Genomic DNA, 24,083 nt, shown 5'->3' with positions numbered 1-24,083 from the left:
TAATTATAAAGTTTAGACATTCAAGGTATTTATAAATACATAAATAGTTCCATTGTATTTTCCATATGGTACACACACATGTATACATACTTTTCACACAGAGTTTAGAGGCCATTCTTGCTTGCTGCAGTCTTCCGCTTATTCACAGAAAATCTAATCAATTCAGCATCAGTGCTATTGAGTTTATGATGGGGTTTTATTTAATAACACATAGCTTAGAAAGCTCTATTGAAGCAGGGTTTCATTGGTGGAAAATGCAGCATCTTGTAAAAATTTTGTGGTGTTATTGGATTTCTGTAAAATCCCTCTCACTATGAGCTGGGTTTTATGAGACATCATACAAGGAATATTACAGTTTCCAAGTGATGTAATTCCACTTTTGTATTATAATTGTTTACGTATGGTTACTAGGAATGTAGCTTGGATTAATATTTTATATTTAATATATATGTGTCGCAGTGCTTGCAGGGAGGCAGATAATAAATCCCGAAAGCAGGTTTTAACGTTAAATCCAACAGGCAGACGATAAGGTGCAACACACACTTATATGAACGGTGAACGGACAGGAAATGAACGTGAGGGACCAACTTATAAGGCAAACACAGATGAGGATAATGAAAGGAACACAGCTGATACAAATAAATTAATAATTACGGTAGCCAAGGAGACAGAAGAGTGGCGGGAAAATGAACAAAGGAACATGTGACATTCGAAAACAAACTGAAAGTCCATGAAAACTGAAAGTCCTTACAAACAGAAACTAACACACTGTGGCAATATGTAGGTGGTGCTGGAGCCTTTTTTAGGGTACATAGATAAGAAATAAACAGTTAAACGTTTAAAGCATTTAGAGCAGAACGTGTTATTCCCTATGTACACTTCAGTAAATGGAAAAAAAAAATGATTAGAGTGAATGCAGGTGCATGGAACTCTTTCTGATCTTGCATTTGCATTGGCTACATTAGTGTTGTTTCTTACTATTTTTATAATGAACATAATTCTAGTTTTTATTCATTAAAGAATATTCACATAAACATAGAGATGATTAAATGTCCATGTTATCAGTTGGCATATTCAGGGCTGTTGTCAGGGGTTCATAGCGTGAACCCTAAAATAAAATATTAAATCATATGATGAGACTGAATTTTGAATAGATTACTAAATTAGTGACACATAGATTGTATTTAATATAAGCAGCATTAAAGAAAACAATATTTGTATTTGATTAAAACTACTGACTGGCATGAAACAGGTATCATTAAGGTGTTCGTTATTTAAGAAAAATAGATAGAAAGGAAACAGATGAGAACCATAAGGCAAAAGCTGTATTCAAAGTGCAACTATATATTTAAGTGATTGCGTCTCCATTAGTCAGAATATTGTTTTCATTATAATTTGTCAATTCAATTAACATAAATAATTACAAGAGACATGTATAGTGCTTTGTTAGCAGACAAGACTGGTTTTCATTAAAAAAATATGGAGAAATATTTTCCTGTTTTTACTTTTTAGTAGATATATAGAATGTGGAATATATTAGAATATAGAATATGCCACATCATATTGCATTTTTTTGTTGCTTGTCATTTAGGTTAAATACAAGAAATTAAATTAAATGCTTTTCATAATGTCATTTGATAAAAGTATTTTGTCCGTGTAAAGTGAAGAACATAAGGGCATGTTTTAGAGCAACATAATATAATTGACTGAACAAATGTTTTGAACTTAGCTGATAATTTTTTCTTTGCACTGGAGTTTGTAGAACCGCTCTGTACAAGTGTGTTTGAATTACAAATGTAATCATTAACATATTACTTTAAATCTGTAGAGATAAGTAAGATGGATTTAAGTCAGACTTTGGCACAGTGAAATCATTGAGTGCCTGCCAGAGTCATTTGAGAATCAGTAAAACCATTTGTGTAACTCTAGTCATATCAAATAACAGCCTTTTATAAATTCATTTGAAGACCGTGGGGTTTTATCAGACACCAGATGGTATATGAGAACTGAAATCCCTGCAATACAGTTTAAGATAAACCACACACTATACTCGTTATGGACATGTTATTGTGAAGGGTTTCGCCCCCCCACTTATATCACCTCCCTTTCACTACCAATAGTAAAATGTTCAGTCGTTACTGTTGTACCCCAAAATGGAAATAAGTTCACATTAAAAACAAGTTTGGGTTGGCATAAAAACAATGGACTTCATTTTTTTTTTCTTCTACCACCTCATGTCAGACAGCTTTAATTTGGCTACTAAATGGAGAGGGTGCATTTCACATTAATGGTGTTGCCTTAAGTAATGGCGTATGGGCTTAAGGAGAGGCGTCTTGGAGGTGCCCTGGCCCCCATTCATCCTCATTAGCCCCATCAGAGTGCTTGATCTCTGACCGCATGGTGTCAAACACGGCCTTAGTGTGCCACATGGGCTTTCTACTTTTTATTGGCATGCTAAATGGGTTCAGAAGAGGCCCGGTAGGGGCCTGGTCAGGGCCCAATCGCACGGGAAATGAGCTGGCTTGTTAAAATCTGCAGTTTAGCCATGTGGTGTGTGTCAGAAAGAAACTCTTTTAACACCCTGCCAGTTCAATCTCCTTATACACACAGACAGATGCAAGTCTACATTTGTACATGTACTCTACTGTTCAAAAGTTTCTTTTTTGAAAGAAAAATTCTGGTAGCACTTTACAAAAAGGTTTCATTAGTTAAAGGATTAGTTCACTTTCAAATAAAATGTTCCTGAAAATTTACTAACCCTAATTCTACTTATGAAAAAAATGGAACTGGCGCTGCGTTCGTTCCGTAAGTTGAATAGGGAAGGCTTAGGACATACAGCGTAACCTTTTGAAGAATACGAAAGTGCGGTTTTGGCGGAAGCACTTGGAAGGCGATCATTTGTTTATATAAAGCATATATATTTACATTTTTTTCAAAAATGACCCATTGTTTTGCTAGATAAGACCCTTATTCCTCGTCTGGTATCGTTTAAAGCAATTTGAAGCTGCACTGAAACTTTAATTTTGACCTTCAACCGTTTGGAGACCATTGAAGTAAGGAGAATAAACCTGGAATGTTTTCATCAAAAACCTTAATTTCTTTTTGACTGAAGAAAGAAGGACATGAACATCTTGGATGACATGGGGTGAATAAATGATCAGGAACATTTTATTTGAAAGTGAACTAATCCTTTAACATTAGTTAACTACTTTAGTTAACATGAACTAAAAATGAACAATACTTCTACAGCATTTATTAATCTTAGTTAATGTTAATTTCAACATTTACTAATATATCATGGAAATCAAATGTTGTATTTGTTAACATTAGTTCAATCATGACAACTCTCTGAAGATTTTTAGCATGGTAATTGATATGACAATGTTAATTTTATCTTGGCAGAATATATCTGTTACACTGCTGCTGTAGATTATTTCAGTTGTTGTAGATTATTGCTGCTGCTGATTACTGCTGCTGCTGCAGAGCAAGTACAGGAACTTGCTACTGCCAATACATATACACCGATATGCTGCTGTGAGAAAGACATAGTGCTGCTGCACAAATAGCATATATCAATAACCCATAGCAGATCTATACAGGTGGAGCTGGGGAAGGTGAAGGGTTTTAGAGGAACTCTGAAGCATGCTGCAAACTGCTAAAGTGAATGTAACCAGCCATTTAAATGTGTGGGTAACAAGCTCAAGGACCCATTAGCCTGCACCATCTAGAGTTTCATGACTGAACTATGTATTTAATGCACTGTGAACTAACATGAATATACAATGAACAGCTGGATTTTTATAGAACTAACATTAACAAAGATTAATAATAAAAAAACTGTAACAAATGTAATTTTTAATCACTGTAAAAAATGTTGCTCAATGGAATCAAGGAATGTAAAATCCTTTGTTTAAAATCCAATCTAGAATGTAAATATGATAAACAGTTTTTATTATAGGTTTTAAGATAGAATCACCTCCAATACAATTGTGGTAAGTCTCCCACAATTATTCAATATATATGTTTAGCATCATATAGAAAAGTTTGTAGCATAATTCAGAGCACAGATGATATTTTGGGGATGTTTATGGTCAGTGACTGATCTGCGCAGCATCTCATGACTGCAATGCAGCAGCGGACAGATTGAACAGTTCTAAAAGCTCTACACACAAAGCAGCAGCATGAGATGGTCACATGCCACATGTGATCTGTCTTCTAACAGCTCCTGTGGGCTCTGCAGTGAAAGATGCGATAATAAAACTTATTTTTTCCTTGTTCATTATGTCTCCACTCATGCTGTTTTAATTTGCTTGTCATAGAGGGTTCTCAGGGTTATGAAAATGCCAGTCATTCACTCTTTCCACAGGACTAAAAGAGAGCGTATTTTCTTAGCCTGATTTGGCATGTGTTATATGGAAAATCTTGCTACTTCCCAATTATTTCTACCAGAAGCATCATGCTGACATTTTTTACGTAACAGTTATCAAATGTCAAATCTACACTTTTCCATGTATTATTTCCTTGAAGTTCTGTTCACTGAAAAATAAAATATAGTCTGGATTTGAGCCTAAGTCTTTTACAAGCTAAAAAAGTGTTGTGTTTGTTTTGCCTCATCCACCATGAGAGCCAGGACCACCACTGGTGCCATCTGAAATTAATCATGGGTGTGTGATGCCACTGATTCCTACATTTACACATTTGACAGATGCTTTTATCCAAACTTACAGTGCATCCAATCTGTAGATTCATGCATTCCTTAGGAATCAGCCCCATAACCTTGGTGTTGCTAGAACTGTGCTCTGCTTTTTAAGGATGCTTTCACACTTGGTTCAATTGCCTGGACCGAATCCGATTGTTCCCCCCTCCCCCTGCCCCCACTGGATTGTGTTCACATTATATTATTTGGATCCGGGCCGCGGTGCGTTTGCATCATCAAAGCAGCAGCTGTTTTCCCCTGTTGCTTGGTAACAACCATGCGAGAAGGTGGCAAAATGCATAGTGTGTGAGGGTTCTATAAACTTTTGTCTAGTTTATTTCTTGGTTTTATGACAGAGTTCTGACACTCCCGTTTTTGTCCTGTCTTTGTGTGAGCGTACGGTCTTGAGTTCTCGAGCCGTGCGCTCTCTTGTCTGCGTGTCTTGTTTCATGTTGGGAGCGTGGCGTTCGGAACCCGGCACTCATGTCTAGTTTAGTTTCGGTTTCGTGTTGGGATTCGGACACTCGCGTTCCCTGTTCAGTCTTTATTGTGATCGCATGGTTTGCGTGTACTGTCTCATATTTTGTGAGTGCCTGGTTGGTTCTTATTGGCCAGGCGCTCTTGTGTTGTTGTGTTCTGTGTGAACACGCAGCTTCTGAGTTCTCATAGTTGCATGTTCATGTCTTGTTTTGTGTAAGCACATGGCTTGTGATTTGTTTTCATTGGCCATGTGCTTGTGTTATTGTCATGTTTGTTGTGAGCACATGACTTGTCATGTGTTTCTTTGTGCCATGTGCTCTCATGTCTATTGTCTTGACCCCGCCCATCTTGTTACCTGATTATTGGTTTATTTTCCCCACCTGTCCTCCCTTGTTACCTGCCCTGTTTGCTCTCCTATTTATTCTCCTTGTGTTTGCAATCCTGTGCTGGTTCGTCATCGTATTTTCCCTCATGTGTGTTCCCTCTAATAGAGTCAAGAAGTCAAGTAAAGCAATCAAGTCAAGTCAAGTCAAGTCAAGTCTAGTCATGTTTCCCCTTGGGGTAGTTTTTGTTGCATTTCGTGTTATTTTTATTATTGAAACAAAGCCCATTTACCTGCATATTGAGTCCTCGCTCTCATCCATCAACCCAAACCTGACATAGCGTTGCTCAACTTCACTTTTATATTTTGCTTTTTGAACCTCTGGTTTTGTATTCAAAGCATCAGCACATAACAGCACATCCATCTGCCACACATTTTCTAAAGAACGCGAAATGAGATATATATCAGTCACGCTTGTCAGGAAAGTGAACGAGAACACACACACAGTTTTATCGAATCATAACATCATTAGTAGTGGTTCACTTCCATGAATGTGGGGATCTGAGTTTTTCAGGGCTTAAAGTTAAGATTGTTAGGCCTTTTTTACACATATATAATGCATTTTGGTCTATGGGTCACAAGTGAACGACGATAAATAAAGGTGTAAACCGGGTCTAAAACATCTTGAGCTAGTCTACTATTGACCACTTTCAGAGCTAGTCAGAAACGCATTTGACCAGATTGCTTTTGTAGTGTAGATGCTCATGTTGTTGAATGTGTTTGAACAGCAAGAAAAGACCACCTACTCTCCACCTACTGACTTAATGTGTAAGCATTATGGGAAGTCAAGTCAAGTCAAGTCAAATATTTTTATTTAGCGCTTTTTACAATTGATAATTGTTTCAAAGCAGCTTTACATATTAGAAGCACAGAAAAAAAAGAGAAGTGGTTAAAAATACTGTACAAGCAAGCGTGGTAATGTGTAACATATACAAGATGGTGCTACATTAAGCCAATGTTGGCTGACTCCCAGGGGTGGAAAAAACCCCCTAGGAGAAAAACCCAGCGTGCTAACACTGGGAAAAAAGTCCTAGGAGGGAAAAAACCCCTTGGAAGATATAATATATGTAAAAGGATATGGAGATCAAAATCTGAATTATACATTTTTATTATTGAGATTAAAAAATAGATTATATATAAATATATGTAAGCGGATATGGGGATTCAAAATCTGAATTAAAGATGCAGCCAGAACTGGATCTTTAGGCCCATTGTCTCCTGGGCTACGTTGTAGTCAGGTCCAGACACAGGTTCTCCATCTGATCTGGGTACGGCCTGGATCCAGCACCCGGCAAACCTCAGGATAAGCAGAGAGACTGATATTAGCGTAGATGCCATTCTTATTCTGATGTACAGGTATATCTAGTGTTATAGGAAATGTTCTTGGTTCCGGCCGACCTAATTATTGCAGTGTAACAATCCTTTAACGGATTTGAAAAATGTTAATGTATTGATAATGTGTTATGTGTATGCAAGAGCAAAGAGATGTGTTTTTAGTCTAGATTTAAACTGACAGAGTGTGTCTGCTTCCCGAACAGTGCTCGGAAGATTGTTCCAGAGTTTAGGTGCTAAATAGGAAAAGGATCTGCCGCCTTCAGTTGATTTTGATATTCCGGGTATTATCAACTGGCCTGAATTCTGAGATCGCAATAAACGTGAAGGACTATAATGCATTAAGAGCTCACTTAGGTACTGGGGAGTTAAACCATTTAGGGCTTTATAAGTAAGTAGCAAGGTTTTAAAATCTATACGATGTTTAATAGGGAGCCAATGTAATGTTGACAGAACTGGGCTAATATGGTCATACTTTCTAGTTCTAGTAAGAACTCTAGCTGCCGCATTTTGGACCAACTGTAGTCTGTTTAAAAGGCGAGCAGAACAACCACCCAGTAGAGCGTTACAGTAATCTAGTCTTGAGGTCATGAATGCATGAACCAACTGTTCCGCATTTGTCATTGAGAGCATGTGTCGTAATTTATATATGTTTTTTAGATGGAAGAAGGTGGTTTTACAGATACTGGAAACATGACTTTCAAATGAAAGCACGAAAGCCAGATGAGATTTAAACTTTGTTGTCTGAAGACTCAAGTTTGGTTTGAGGACAAAAAATGTACCAAGCACAATGTTCTCTCGCCATTCCTGATTTTTAACATGCACTCACAGTGTTTCACGAGTTCACACTTACAAATAAGTCTGATAGAATAAACGGTAGCGTATTTGGCATACTGTCCAAGGAGATGGCTCTGAGCTTGGTATTTGGTCCGAACCCTGAGTACTCCCCTTGTATTCCTTGCTGTGGTAGGAACAAGCCAAGAGTGAGGAGTCGGGGTGGTGGAGGGATGCTGAAAACTGTTGAGGAATGTAGGTGAGTCGACTGTGTATATATAGGCTTTCTCTCATGCTGATTGCATAGACGATTAGATGTGGTAATTGCTGATGACGAGTTGATTGGATAGATCATTTGAACGTGCTCCTCCTGAACTTTGTTAATGAAACATCATTTAGCATGGTCTTGCGGCTGTCAGAGCAGAAACGAAAGCTAATGCTTTCCGTATGTTTTTCCATTGATATGTAAATTGCGTAAGCTTATTTTGTCTATTAGATCGAAAGATGTAAAAAAAAAAAACATACATTTACCCGCCCATAAACCCTCCCCTCAAAGAAATCAGGAAAGAAGGGGATGAAAGTGGACAAAAGAGAGGGGTATGTGTCTTCCTCATCTACTTGTGAATCGATCGAACAAAATGAATCTTAATACCAGGTGTAAACGGCCACAAACTGTTCTCTGTCTCCTGGTCTAAATCTAGAGGCTACCAGTCCCATGGCACTGAACATATTGAATTACAGTTTACCCAAAATAGTGGGTACTCTCTAGTGGCCCACCAGGATTTGACTGTCAAAAGAGCCATGCCTGCACCCGATAGAAACAGACTGCAGCAGGTAGATCTATTTGTGTGTGTGTGTGTGTGCAGGTGCATGTGACTGTAAGCATATGTGCTGGTGTGTGCATAGTGGTATGTATCTGGGTTCCTGCCACTCCTTTACTATCACAATCACATTGGTAGTTCTTTTGTTTTCAGTATGGATGTACATGGCAAAGTTTGTCATGTACGTTGGGCTGTGTTTGCATTTAGATTTGTTGTATTTATTAAAGGTGCTGTAGAGCGTCTTTTCAAAAGATGTAATATAAGTCTAAGGTGGCCTCTGAATGTGTCTGTGAAGTTTCAGCTCAAAATACCCCATAGATATTTTAATTAATTTTTTTAACTGCCTATTTTGGGGCATCATTAACTATGCACCGATTCAGGCTGCGCGGCCCCTTTAAATCTCTCGCTCCCTGCCCTCCCGAGCTCTCGACTATAAGTGCAGTTATATAGTGCATAAACAAAGTTCACACATCTAATATAACCCTCAAATAGATCTTTACAAGATGTTCGTCATTCATGCTGCATGCATACATCGATTCCTGTGAGTATAGTATTTATTTGGATGTTTACATTTTATTCTGAATGAATTTGAGGCTATGTGCTCCATGGGTAATGGGCTAAAGCTAACGTTACACACTGTTAGAGAGATTTACTACAAAGAATGAAGTTTTGTTTATGAATTATACAGACTGCAAGTGTTTAAAAATGAAAACAGCGACGACTCTTGTCTCCGTGAATACAATAATAAACGATGGTAACTTTAACCACATTTAACAGTACATTAGCAACATGCTAACGAAACATTTAGAAAGACAATTTACAAATATCACTAAAAATATCATGTTATCATGGATCATGTCAGTTATTATTGCTCCATCTGCCATTTTTCGCTATTGTCCTTGCTTGCTTACCTTGTCTGATGCTTCAGCTGTGCACAGATCCAGACGTTAATACTGGCTGCCCTTGTCTAATGCCTTGAACATGGGCTGGCATATGCAAATATTGGGGGCGTACATATTAATGATCCTGACTGTTACGTAACAGTCGGTGTTATGTTGAGATTCGCCTGTTTCCCGGAGGTCTTTTAAACAAATGAGATTTCTATAAGAAGGAGGAAACAATGGAGTTTGAAACTTAATGTATGTCTTTTCCATGTACTGAACTCTTGTTATTCAACTATGCCGGGGTAAATTCAATTTTTAATTCTTGGGCACCTTTAATTCTTTACTCAAGCTTATATTGTTAGGATCATATTAGACAAATTATGTCTCATTTATATGTTTTCCCTACCTGTAGAAGTATGAATTTAGGATTGAAAGTTAAAGCATCACATAGTGTAATGCTAACCATGAATGTCAGTAGCCCCTTAAAAGCTGAGCAACACTCAAAAACGGCCCGACATTGTCAGAAGGCTGACCGTCAGCTTGGTGTGTCCCGGGCTTAAAAGTCTGTATGCAGGACTTGTATGCAGGATGTCATATCTACACTGATAATCCTAACCTCAGGTGTGGGCATGTGTCCTAAACCAGAAACATTTGTCATGAGTCAGATTTTCATTGATAGTGCAAAAAAAATAATGCTGACACAATTTAAGGCGTGGAAATTTCAGGAGATGGTTTTTGTTCAGTGAACACAATAGTCTCTAATTCTCCCTAAAGCAAATTGTCATGCTGTCTGCATCAAAATATTTTGATATTTCAAAACTATTGTATATTTAAATACGAATATATATATTAGACTTTGCCTTTGTTTTTTTGTTTGTTTAGAAATAGTTTAGCACTTTCACTGGTGAATGATTTTAATGTTTTCCTCTCTTCAGGAAGCTGTATAGTTTCATGTATCTGTTCCTCAAGAATTACCTAAGAAAAACATAGTGAACATTCTTTCGTTGTAATGTTTCCTGTAGGCGTGTCTGTCATGTCTTTCACAGGTCGGCTCATCCATCATCACACTTTGTGTGACTTTAGTTCTGGGTAGTTAAGAATAAATGCCACGTGTAACTGATTCCATTCCAACAGACACTTTTTTATGGGGAATTATGCACTTTCAAAAGTTTGGGGTTAGTAAGATTTTTTTATTATTATTATTATTTTGAAAGAAATTAATACTTTTATTCAGCAAAGATGCATTAAATTGATCATAAGTCAAATCAAGTCAAGTCAAGTCAACTTTATTTATATAGCGCTTTTTACAATGCAGATTCAGATTTACAGTGATAACTGGTATATAATTTTGGCTGCACAACAGCTCTTAAAGAAAATAGTGTCAATGCAATAAGTGACAGTACAGACATTAATAATGTTACAAAAGATTTAAATTTCAAATACATTCTGTTATTTTGTACTTTCTATTTATCAGAAAAATACTGAAATGTATCATGGTTTCCACAAAAATATTAAGCATAAAAATATGAAAATTACTGATTTTACTGTATTTTTGATCAAATAAATCCCTTGAATTAATTCAGTTATTAGCAACTTGTAATGGTTTGATATCTGATATATTTTCTGATATATATCCTTTTTTTTTTGCTTTGTTTTTTAGCTCAGTTCACCCATGAATGCAGTCAGTAATTCGGAGGACATTAAACCCCCTCTGGGTCTGAATGGGGTAATGAAGGTTCCGGCACAGCCCACAGGCACATCCCTCTCCCTCACTAAACACATCTGTGCCATTTGTGGAGACCGTTCATCAGGTGACACACACACACTATATTATAGGAACACACATACTAAGATGATTAAAAAATAATATTAATGCACTAGAATGTAAATTGTGTCTGTTATGATAATTTAGCTATTGTGTCAGAACCAAATAGCTAAATTATCCTAATAATCTATAAGCAACAAATTTATATTAAAAAAATAAATAAATTATAAAAAATGATTATTTCACATGTTTTTCATGGCTACTTCATGTGTTATTTCATGGCTACCTATCAAAATAGGACCTAAAATTTTATTTTGATTGAAAATAGTACTTATTATTTTTCTATGTGAGACAAAAGAGCCCACAGACCGATATGAGAGACTAGCATGTCTAGTTGCCAGGAACAACATACTGTATACTGTACAGTCATTATCCATATTTTTCCTACACCCCTTGACGCTTTGTGTGACTTATGGGAGTAACTTATGTTAAACTGTAAACAATCAGCAATTATAACGCAATAATAAGCACTTTCAAAATCTGGGAACAATGAGATGACATTATTCTACTCACCCTTCAATCATCAAACATTAAAAGGACATTTAAAAGTTTTTAAAACAAATTACTACAACAGACCATGAATAACTCCCGATTATTTTAGTATATGTTGTCCTTTTTTATACTTTTACAGTAAAATACAAAAGAAAAAAAGATGATATTCAAGATGATATATATATAGTCTGAACATGAGAACATGAAGGACATTTTACAGCTCATTCAGTCAAACTGATGGATATGGATTATTTGTAGCGCAACCTTATGATTTGAAATGATCTGTTTTAGTCTTTTTGAGTGGAACTTCCCCAAACCGGAAGTGCCTCTCATAATCTAAAACGCAGTAGGCTCATTAGGAAAAAGGAGGATATAAAAATGTACGACCACAGCATGCCCCAACTGACCAATCAGAATCAAGTATTCCAGAGATCTGTTTAATAATATGCTTTATTGTACTTGTTAAACTGCAGTCATGAAATTGGTCACTCCATATATTATGTCTTTCAGAGTAGTGTGTGACAAAAACAGATGTGCGGCTGTTGAATTATTGATATTAAATGCCAATTAAAGATAACCCTGCTGGGAAGAGTACTAAAGCATATGTCTGCTGGCAGGTAAACACTACGGGGTGTACAGCTGCGAGGGCTGTAAGGGCTTCTTCAAGAGAACGGTGAGAAAGGATTTGACGTACACTTGCCGAGACAACAAGGACTGTATAATCGACAAACGTCAGCGCAACCGCTGCCAGTACTGCCGCTATCAGAAATGCTTAGCCATGGGAATGAAAAGAGAAGGTGCGTAGCTTATTTCTGTGAACACATGACAATTCTTAATAATATCAGAATTTGGTCATATTCTAACGGGTCATATACTCATAAAAGGAATACTTCACCCAAAAATAAAAATCATCCCACATTTTACCCACCTTCAAGCCATCCTAGGTGTATATGACTTTCTCCTTTCAGCCGAACACAATTGGGTTAAAAGCTGCAAGCAGCTCACCGCCACCCATTGGCATCAGGAAAACAGTGAACAGTGCGTGACATGCATGTAAGCGAGTAAATACAGGAGAATTATGGCCAAGTCATTTCAAATTGCTACACTTCCTGCTGCCAACAGATGATGCTTTGACCGTAACTGAATATTGCAATGTAGATGTCTTCAGGCCAGGACTATTATCAAACATGTGAAGTTTGGAGCAGATCGGACATTGTATGCCTGAGTTACTACAATTTCCAGTTTCATGGCGTTAATCGCATACATTAGCACTTAGCCAAGTGTCGCATGATTTAACGTGTTTCTAGTATGTTTGGTACTTCGTGGCATATTGAAATTTGTTTCTGGGAGTGAATTAAAGTGTAAAGCATACCATTTCCTGTTGCCAGCAGGTGGTGCTTTGACTAACTGAATATTGGCATATAGATGTCTTTAAGCCAGGACTCTTATCACACATGTGAAGTTTGGGGCAGTTCGGACATTGTATGCCTGAATTACAACAGCTTCCTCTTTCATGGCGAAACATCAGACTTTGTCAGGCTGCCACGTACACGCCCTCCAATGAAAACTCAAGATCTTTGTAATTTAACATGGCTAAAGCCTTAAGATTAGACTGACCATATATGATGTGGTTCTGTTTGAATCTCTGTGAGGACTTAATCACAGTGTAAAACATGTCATTTCCTGTTGCCGACAGGTGGCACTATGACTATAACTGAATATTGTTATGAAGATGTCTTCAGGCCAGGACTCTTATAAAACATGTGAAGTTTTTGGCAGATCCAACATTGTATACCCGAGTTACAATAACTTCCTGTTTCATGGCGAAACATCAAACTTTGTCAGGCCGCCACAGACACGCCCTTCGGTGAAAAGTCTAGATCTTCACAATTTAGCATCACAAAGGCCTTTAGATTAGACCTACCAAATATGATGTTGATCTGATTAAAGCTCTAGGAGGAGTTTGTTAAAGTACAACTCTTGGAAATGGCAAAAACTGCAAAAATTTTGCAAAGAAAATTAAAAATATCTGACTTCTTTTTGGTTTTCAAATTTTGCTCCAAGAAACTTTTTTTGTACTTTTTGGCATTGGGCTGTTAGATGTGTGTACCGAATTTCATACCTGTACGTGAAATGTAGGGTCAGGGGCACTTTGTTGAAGTTTTATAGGTGGCGCTATCGAGCCATTTTGCCACACCTAATTCTGAAACCCATATCAGATGTAAATTTTCACCACTTCTGACGCATCTGCAAAGTTTAATGAGTTTTCAAGCATGTTTAGGCCCTCAAAAATGTGATTCCCCTTTCATGGCGAAACATTTGACTTTGTCAGTCGCCACGGACATCAACAAAAACTCAAGATCTTTGCAATTTAACATCGCGAAGGCCTTAAGATTAGACTGACCATATAGGATGTGCTTCTGGTTAAATGTCTATGAGGAGTTAATCACAGTGTAAAACATGTCATTTCCTGTTGCCCACAAGGTGGCGCTTTGATTGTAAATTAATATTGGCATGTAGATGTCTTCAGACCAGGAGGAAGTTTGGGGCAGATCGGACATTGTATGCCCGAGTTACAACAACTTCCTGTTTCATGGCGAAACATCGAACTTTGTCAGGCTCTATTCAATGCCATTACAAAGCTGGAAAGAGTCAATATACTATTTAATATAACTCCGATTGTGTTCGGCTGAAGGAAAAAAGATGGCTTGAGGGTGAGTAAATTATGGGATAATTTAAATTTTTGGGTGAACTGTTCCTTTAACCCGGTCAAACAGAGCAAATAATCCAGTTTCTTGAAATCACCTCATTCTGAATGTCTAATGTTTATTTTTATTATGTCCAAATGAAAGTAAGTATATATGCTATGAGACACAGTTTTGAAAAGTCAAACTATCAAATAAACACATTTTGGGGGAGATCTTTTTACAGACTTAAAAGAAATAAACATTAATCAACACATGGCACAGATGGTTGAAAGCATTAATGACCTACAATTTGCAGTTCATTGCACTCCTGTATGCTGTATTCAAGGAAATGAGTGAGATTGATTAATGTGTTGATTAAATTATGCAAGTCTAGAATCATCTAAAAGGAATTGAATTAAATGGCAATATATTGTATTTCCAGCATTCCCACTTGAGAATAGCGGGAAAAGAATGTAGGCATAAATGTAATTAATTCAGAATATTTTCAGAATATTTCATGAATGAGGACATTCCAATAGCTGTCTAGTCTATCTATTTATTTTTCATATATGCACTATCCCTCATGTTCTGTTTTTAAAGGGTTAGTTCACCCAAAAATGAAAATAATGTCATTTTTTACTCAACTCATTTTTTGTCATTTGTTAATGTCATTCGGAACACAAATTAAGATATTTTGGTTGAAATCTGATGGTTCAGTGAGGCCTCCACAGCCAACAATGACATTTCCTCTCTCAAGATCCATTAATGTACTAAAAACATATTTAAATCAATTCATGTGAGTACAGTGGTTCAAAATTAATAATAATATAAAGTGACAAGAATATTTTTGGTGCACCAAAAAAACAAAATAATGACTTAAATAGTGATGGCCGATTTCAAAACACTGCTTCAGGAAGCTTCGGAGCGAATCAGCGTATCGAATCATGATTCAGATTGCGTGTCAAACCGCCAAACTCCTAAAATCACGTGACTTTGGCGCTACGAACTGCTGATTCATAACTCTGATTCATAACGTTCTGAAGCTTCCTGAAGCAGTGTTTTGAAATCGGCCATCACAATATAAGTCGTTATTTTGTTTTTTTTGGTGCACCAAAAATATTCTCATCGCTTTATAATATTAATATTGAACCACTGTACTCACATGAACTGTTTTAAATATGTTTTTAGTACATTAATGGATCTTGAGAGAGGAAATGTCATTGTTGGCTGTGGAGGCCTCACTGAACCATCAGATTTTAACAAACATATCTTAATTTGTGTTCTAAAGATTAACAAAGGTCTTACGGGTGTGGAACGGCATAAGGGTGAGTAATTAATGACTTTTCATTTTTGGGTGAACTATGATAATGATAAATTTCATAATAGTGATTTCAAAAACAACCTCTTATTGTTCCTTGAAACTCTTTTCATATGTTTTTTTCTGACCTAGTTAAAGCCCACTAGCCAGACATTATTGAAGCTTTATCATTTTGTTTGACGACAAGGTGGGTCTTTTTTTTTACGAAAAACACACTGTAGAAAAGTACAATAAAAGAAGTCACGGCAAACAACCAGCAGTGTACCATTACAGCATGATACCAGTAAAAGAAGTTTAGCATGTGAAAACTAATTGCATTTATCCATTGTTTTATAACTGACATAAGTTGCATTGTGACATTTTTAATGGAAGACATTTGAAGTTCGTTGTGCTATCAATTTTGTTTATAATCTGTTCTCAAAAGAGTAGAAAAAGTCATAAAGAATAATCCCGACACTAGAACGTTAGGTATATTTTTCAAGCTAATAAAATGGTCTTGAACATGAGGGCTGGACCCCCTATACTGAGGCCTCTGAGAGAGAGGTAACCTGACACACTTCTCCCCCACAAGTCACTCTCTCTGTCTTTCTGTTTCTGAGGACAATAAAGCTAAAATAATTTCCTTGTGCCTCTCTCCTCACCTCTCAGTGACTCCTGGAGTAGAGCTTTATCCTTCAGCTGACCTCCACGGCTCTCTGCTGCTCCTACTCAAGAATTCCCCTCATGATCTGCTAGTGGTTTCTGTCTAACAGAGAGAGAGAGAGAGAGTGAGTCATAAAACAGGGCTTTTACAGACAGAAGGGAAAGCTGAAATGTTCCACAGCCTGACGGCGAGGCAGACGGGGCTCATTTCCACCAGGTCCAGACCACAGTAGTCCGACTGTGTGGTTTAGACTTGGCTCCCCCTCTAAACCAGGCCAAACAAACGTGTACGCTGTGTACACAACACGCAGATGCTCGCCCAAATGTGGCACACACACACACACCAATACATTGTCAACCTGCATAACTAATCGTTTGACCGAAAGTTTTAGAAGGACGCTTTTATGGCCCATGACTTTGTCGATAGACTGAATAGAAGCACAGAATCATGTTTGCACTGGATCGTACCCAAATAAAATATACATATTTTAAAAAGCAGAATACATATTACTAATAACGTCGCTCCAAATGTAGAATGACCTCCTCAACTTTCAGCCTCTGAAGTCGATGAATAATGGGCTGGATGCATATGCAGCTCGATGAAAAACAGCCTGTGCTGTTTTTGTGGAAATGTGTAGATTAAGAGCAAACCAAAAGCAGCTGTGTGTTATTGTGCACAAGGTCATGGCTTTGTTTGTGTATGTATCTGGACATGTCGCACATGCAAGCCTTTCTAATTTTGAATGTGCACGTGTGCAGCCGTTCAGGAGGAGCGGCAGCGGGCGAAGGAGCGGAGCGAGGCTGAATTCGGCAGCTGTGCCAACGAGGACATGCCCGTGGAGAAGATTCTGGATGCCGAACTGGCAGTGGAACCAAAGACGGAGACCTACGTGGAGGCCAACCTGAGTCCGCCTGCCAACTCTGTAAGCCAATCTCTCCCTCTAAATCACACTCAGTGACATTCAACTTATGGAGAACATTTGGCTCGTCTGAAATGTGCCATTTCAGAGTTACACTTCACAATTGCTCCTCAGTGAACAGACTGGGCTCGATCATTTTCTGAATGTCAAGACTAAAGAAAGGTTCCAACCTGCCTGCAGATATATAAAAGACAGTTTTAAGAGTTTTGCAGCTGTCCAAGAAAGAGTCAGATGCAGATACAAGTATTTCTGTTTGTGAATAAGAAGGGCTATTTTTACGGTCCCACTCCCAGCGGATGGATTCGGCTACATAGCAATGCACTTTGGCTTTGAAGGCCTCTGTACAGACCCCTCGAGAGGGAACATACTGCAGAAGAAGCACATTGTCATGTCACTAGATAAGAGCTTCAGCCATTAACCATGTCAGTTTGACACACCGAGGCTAGTGCCGCTGTGTATATTTATGCCTTGCGCACATTTGTCCTCTGTTTTGTGCAGCTGTAAGCTCTAAATCAGGTAGAGGTCAGGGGGAAAAGAGGCATATGCTTTGTCTTCCCTACTTTGTATTTTCAGATTGTTTGTTTCCCCCACAGTCGTTTTTTAATGGCTGTTTGTGTGTTCGTCCTTGAGCCCTGGGGAAGGTCCTCTCACATGAATAGGGTTCTAATGAATTTGTGTTCCTTTTGGGTTGATTGGAAAACTGTTAAGACGTGATGATCTTAAATGAAAGCCGTGTAGAATAGGAGACATTTAAGAAAGATGTATATCTTATTGTTATGATATTTGAGTATGGTGGTGATATGAACTGAGCGCTCATGAATACACAAAGAAGTGAGCTTAATTGTATGGAATGTAGTTGTACAATTGTAGTATACTTCAAAATTTGAAAGTATATGTTAAAAACTACTTGAGATAATATAATATTAATGAAATAAAAGGCTACTTATGTGTACTTAAGTGAGAGTACTTCCACAATTTTTATACTTTTAAAAAGTGCACGTCATAATATAAAATAAAATAAATTACTTCAAAGTACATGCTTTAAAGAAGTACACTATTTTGATTTGATGAATAACATACTAAAGCACATATGAAGTACTTGATTATCATTTTAACTGTAGTGTGATATTCAATATTAAGTTGAAAGTATTTGGTAACACTTTATTTTAGGATCTTTTAACTAGTTGCTTATTAGCATGCATGTTACTAGAATATTGGCTGTTTATTAGTGATTATTAAGCACATAATAATGCCTTATTCTGCATGACCTTATTCTACATTCTTAATCCTGCCCAAAACCTAAACTTAACAACTTTACTAACTATTAATAAGCAGTAAATTAGGAGTTAATTGAGGCAAAGGTTGTAGTTAGTAGTGAATGTGTTCCCTGTACTGAAGTGTTACCGTACTTAGAAATATATTTAAATACATGACAAAAGTTTCGATAGAAATTACATTTTAGTTTACCTTAAAGGTATAGTTCACCCAAAAATTTAAATTCTGTCATTTTCTCACCATCAAGTTGTTCCAAACCTGTATGAATTTCTTTCTTCTCCTAAACACAGAAGAAGATTTTGAAGAATGTGGGTAACCAAACATTTGACGGTAGCCATTGACTACCATAGTATTTTTCCCCTACTGTGGAAGTCAGTGGCTACCATCAACTGTTTGGTTACCCACATTCTTCAAAATCTTCTTCTATGTTCAGCAGAAGAAAGAAATTCATACAAGTTTGGAACAACTTGGGTGAACTTTCCCTTTAAATGCTTGTAAGTACTCTTGGCAGTATGCTTTAACCATATTTCAATGACAACAAAAATAATTTTGAAATTATGGTAACACTTTATTTTAGGATCTTTTAACTAGTTGCTTATTAGCATGCATGTTACTAGAATATTGGCTGTTTATTAGTGATTAGTAAGCAAATATTAATGCCTTATTCTGTATCACCTTATTCTACATTCTTAATCCTGCCCAAAACCTAAACTTAACAACTTTACTAACTATTAATAAGCAGTAAATTAGGAGTTAATTGAGGCAAAGGTTGTAGTTAGTAGTGAATGTGTTCCCTGTACTGAAGTGTTACCGTACTTAGAAAAATATTTAAATACATGACAAAAGTTTCGATAGAAATTACATTTTAGTTTATCTTAAAGGTATAGTTCACCCAAAAATTTTAATTCTGTCATTTTCTCACCGTCACTTTGTTCCAAACCTGTATGAATTTCTTTCTTCTCCTAAACACAGAAGAAGATTTTGAAGAATGATTGTAACCAAACAGTTGACGGTAGCCATTGACTACCATAGTATTTTTTCCCTACTGTGGAAGTCAGTGGCTACCATCAACTGTTTGGTTACCCACATTCTTCAAAATCTTCTTCTATGTTCAGCAGAAGAAAGAAATTCATACAAGTTTGGAACAACTTGTCAGTGCTCTTAGCAGTATGCTTTCTCCATATTTCAATGACAACAAAAATAATTTTGAAATTATGGTAACACTTTATTTTAAGGTCTTTTAGATGCATATTAGCATGCATATTAATAGAATATTGGCTATTTATTAGTACTTATAAAGCACATATTAATGTCTTATTCTGCATGACATTATTCTACATTCTTAATTCTTAAAACTACCTTACTAACTATTAATAAGCAGTAAATTAGGAGTTTATTGAGGGAAAAGTCTTATATGTGTTCCTTATACTAAAGTGTTGCCGAAATTACATTCAAAGATGTAATACTCAAGTGGGTAAAAAAAAGAAAACTTTAAAGTTCAGCAATTGCATTTAATAAAAATTTAAACTATAATATATTTTCAGTTGTGACCTAATGGTTAGAGAGTTGTACTTGTTAGAGGTTGCGGGTTCGAGTCTCAGTACCAGCAGGAAATATAGGAGGGGGAGTGAATGTACAGTGCCTCTCATTACCCACAACTGAGGTGCCCTTGAGTAAGAAACCTAACCCTAATCGCACCCTGGGCGCCGCAGCAAAAATGGCTGCCCACTGCTCCAGGTGTGTGTTCATGGTGTGTGTGTTCAATACACACTGCTGTGTGTCTGCGCTTGGATAGGTAAAATGCAGAGCACAAATTATTAGTATGGGTCACTCACCATACTTTCACTTTCATTTAATTTCAATTAAGAAACAAGTGTCTAAAACAAACATTAGTTTCAAACAAGTATATTCTTTTAACAGTAACACTTTAGTTTAGGGTCCAATTCTTACTATTAACTAATTGCTTATTTGCATGCATATTACTAGGATATTGGCTATTTGCAGCTCAAAATATTTTAAATGTACTATACTGCAACTTCATCATTACAAATGAAAAGATATATACTTTTAAATCACGTTAATGCCTTATTCTGCATGACCATATTCTACATCCCACAATCCATACCCAGTACCTAAAATTAACAACTGCCTTACTAACTATTAATAAGCAGTAATTGGGAGATTATTGAGTAACTCTATAAATTAGAGTTGGACCATAATTTAAAGTGTGACCCTTTTAAAGTATATTATTTCCAGGACTCTTTGTAAAAAGTACTTCTTTTTCACCACTAAAATGGAAGAGCTTTTTGCTCTGGGTAGATGATGATGGTGCTTCAGTGATGATGTGATTTTGGGATCCTACAGGGACAGAATTTGCTCCATGACAACAGCAGAACATGCAGAGAGTTCTCTGACTTGCCAGGCTGTTGGTTCATGAGTGCTTGTTCTGATTGATTCTGGGCTGGAGAGCTTAGGTTTATTCAAGCAGAAGGAAAGGCTTTTAGAGAGCAAGAGTTAAACAGGGAATCAAAATATTCCATTGGGGAAAATTATGGGAATAATTTCCACAAGACTTCCCACAAGATATCTATCTGTTCATTTTCCACTCACATCACTGAGTTTGACAATTGAGTTTCTCTTGGTGATATCTTTGCAGAATGCAGATATGGTAAAGTAACATGTCCCACAGTGAAGTCAATAACACTCAAAAGCTGTTTCAGAGTTTGCAAATACAGTTTGACCTTATTCCTGCATTGTTTATTGCATTCTCATTAAAAGTCTGATATGTCTAAAAGCACATTTGTGCAGAAATACCATTCAAAAGTTTGGGGTCTGTAATTTTTTTTTAAAATGTTTTTGAAAGTCTTTTATGCTCGCCAAGGCTGCATTTACAGTTTTTGATCAAAATACAGTAAAACAAACAGTAATATTGTGAAATATTATTATTATTTTAAAATAACTGTTTACTATTTGAATATATTATAAAATATAGTTTATTCCTGTAATGTCAAAGCATTATTACTCCAGTCTTCTGTGTCACATGATCCTTCAGAAATCATTCTAATAAGCTGATTTGATGCTCAGGAAACATTTCTTATTGTTATTAATGTTGAAAACACTTGTGCTGTTCTTTTTATACTTTTTTAATAAATAGAAATGTCAAAAGAAGAGCATTTATTTGAAATAGAAGTATTTTGTAACATTATAAATGTCTTTACTGTCACTTTTATCCATTTTTAATACTTCCTTCATGAATAAAAGTATTAATTTCTGTAAAAAAAGGAGAAAATATTACAGACCCCAAACCTTTAAACAGTAGTATAAAGTGCTTTGACTCATACAATAGGTAAAACCTTACAATATCTTCCCATCCTCACACAATGGAAAATTGTATTTCAAAAGTTGCTCTTTTAAATCTCAGTGTCATGGGGGTGCTGGATCCAGTTGCATCAACAACTTTTGTTTTTTAACAAAATATCAAAAGTAAATCCAGGCAAATTCAGAGTAAACAATACATGCGAAACATCCACAATGGAACAGACACTGTTCACCAGACACTGAATAAAGGAAACACTGGGGTATAAATAAACAGGGTAACAAGGGCTTGACATGGAACAGGTGTGGGTAATGAATTGCTATGGCAACAAACATCACTCAAATAATTTAGCCCAATTCATGAAATGTTTGAATTCATATTGAGACTTCTGACCTCTGATTTGCAGATTCTGGTATCTTGGCAGTTTGAGACATTGACATTGTCTTTTTCTGAAACTAGGAGATCACTAGGGTATTTTTCCCAGGAGGAAATCAGAGAATCAGGAGACCAAAGCAAAAGTTTCCTCTCCGTTGCTGACTAGGAGAAACAACTGTGAACTCATTTTTGATTTTCCTTTCCTTTGTGTTGCCATGGAAAGCTACTGACATAGCGTTCTCTCTCTCTCTTTTTCTTTCTCTCTAGCCTAACGACCCTGTAACAAACATCTGCCAAGCAGCTGACAAGCAACTCTTTACTTTAGTGGAGTGGGCCAAGCGGATACCCCACTTTTCTGATCTCCCGTTGGACGATCAGGTCATCCTTCTGCGAGCAGGTGCGTCAGTAAATAAACAGACCACTTTTTTTTTTGTCATGCAGACATCGACCTAACGTGACCTGTTTGCTGTACAGCTCTTCTTCCAGCTATGAAGTTACAGCTGAAAACAGCATCAGCTAATGAAATGAGTATGTTTACGGTTATTTGACATTAGAGTCTATTCCAGAAGCATGTATATAGATTTGCAGATACATTTGATCCAGCCTCAGGCCATAGCATCGATTAAAAGAAGGAATTCCATCTCATTATCTTAGAGTGAGAGTCCTTATTCTTTTAAGAATGATGGCTTCTACACAGACCAAGAGAGAATAAGAGGCTGGATTGTTCTCGCCGTTCACATGTTGCATTTATTTCATTAGGCTGTAGGTTGCCTGAGGACAACCAAACTCTCAGTGTCTTTCTGTTTAGTGTCTTTTATTCAGAGCCTCAGAAATGGGATCGTAGCATATGAAAGTGTGTCAATGTATTTAAAATCATTAAAACACAATTTCAGTTAAGAACATACAACTTAAGTTGATATTGAGCTAGTAAACAAATACAGCAGACAAAGCCACCATACACACACACACACACACACACACACAGAGAGACACGAGGTGGAGTTGCTCCCTTGCTTGCTACCTTTGTGTGTTTGTTCACTTATCAATGTGCTTTTGTGCTCCTGTCCTCTGTTGCTAGGGTGGAATGAACTCCTGATTGCCTCTTTTTCACATCGTTCCATAGCTGTGAAAGATGGGATATTATTAGCTACAGGCCTTCACGTCCATAGAAACAGCGCACATACTGCCGGCGTCGGAGCCATCTTTGACAGGTTAGTCCAAGCTTTCAGAAAAAATCCTGAGCCTGTATGATTTTCTACAGTTGGACACAAAAGGTGAATTTTTGAAGAATATTTTGTTGGATGTTCTTTTTGATATAATGAAAGTGAATGGAGACTGGGGCTTTCAAGCTTAAAAATTAGAAAACAAAATGGCACCTTGAAAACTGAAGTAAATTAAAGTATATGACTAATGCACTATAGTGTAGTACTTAGGTTCCAGAAGTAAAAATCCCATTCGTTTTCTCCATGGGGAAATTCATTTTTAACAATAACTTAAAAAACATTAAAGTCAGATCTACAGTAGTGGCCAAAAGTGATGTCCAGCCTAGGAAAATTGACATCTTTACCCTTTATTCAAATATTGTTAAAGGTGCCCTAGATTCAAAAATTGAATTTACCTCGGCATAGTTGAATAACAAGAGTTCAGTACATGGAAATGACATACAGTGAGTCTCAAACTCCATTGTTTCCTCCTTCTTATATAAATCTCATTTGTTTAAAAGACCTCCGAAGAACAGGTGAATCTCAACATAAAACCGACTGTTACGTAACAGTCGAGATCATTAATATGTACGCCCCCAATATTTGCATAGCCTATGCCAGCTCATGTTCAAAGCATTACACAAGGGCAGCCAGGATTAACA

The 24,083-nt window shown here is 36.8% G+C and overlaps 1 protein-coding gene across 3 annotated transcripts in view; it reads left to right on the top strand.

Annotated features, from left to right (window-relative positions):
* Window positions 1–24,083, top strand: part of rxrab (retinoid x receptor, alpha b) — an 82,204-nt gene that overhangs the window by 45,497 nt on the left and 12,624 nt on the right. For 2 of the 3 annotated variants that reach the window (XM_067405603.1, XM_067405606.1), the window contains 6 exons: window positions 11,030–11,180; window positions 12,304–12,483; window positions 17,093–17,256; window positions 22,487–22,616; window positions 22,694–22,747; window positions 23,298–23,430. In XM_067405603.1, the coding sequence (XP_067261704.1) occupies window positions 11,030–11,180; window positions 12,304–12,483; window positions 17,093–17,256; window positions 22,487–22,616; window positions 22,694–22,747; window positions 23,298–23,430 (812 nt within the window). The remainder of the gene's footprint in view (window positions 1–11,029; window positions 11,181–12,303; window positions 12,484–17,092; window positions 17,257–22,486; window positions 22,617–22,693; window positions 22,748–23,297; window positions 23,431–24,083) is intronic. The other variant, XM_067405605.1, reaches the window with a different exon arrangement.

This window comes from Chanodichthys erythropterus, chromosome 13 (genome assembly GCF_024489055.1).
Source record: "Chanodichthys erythropterus isolate Z2021 chromosome 13, ASM2448905v1, whole genome shotgun sequence".
In the NCBI taxonomy this organism is placed as follows: Eukaryota; Metazoa; Chordata; class Actinopteri; order Cypriniformes; family Xenocyprididae; genus Chanodichthys; species Chanodichthys erythropterus.
This window is presented reverse-complemented; position numbering and strand designations above follow the sequence as displayed.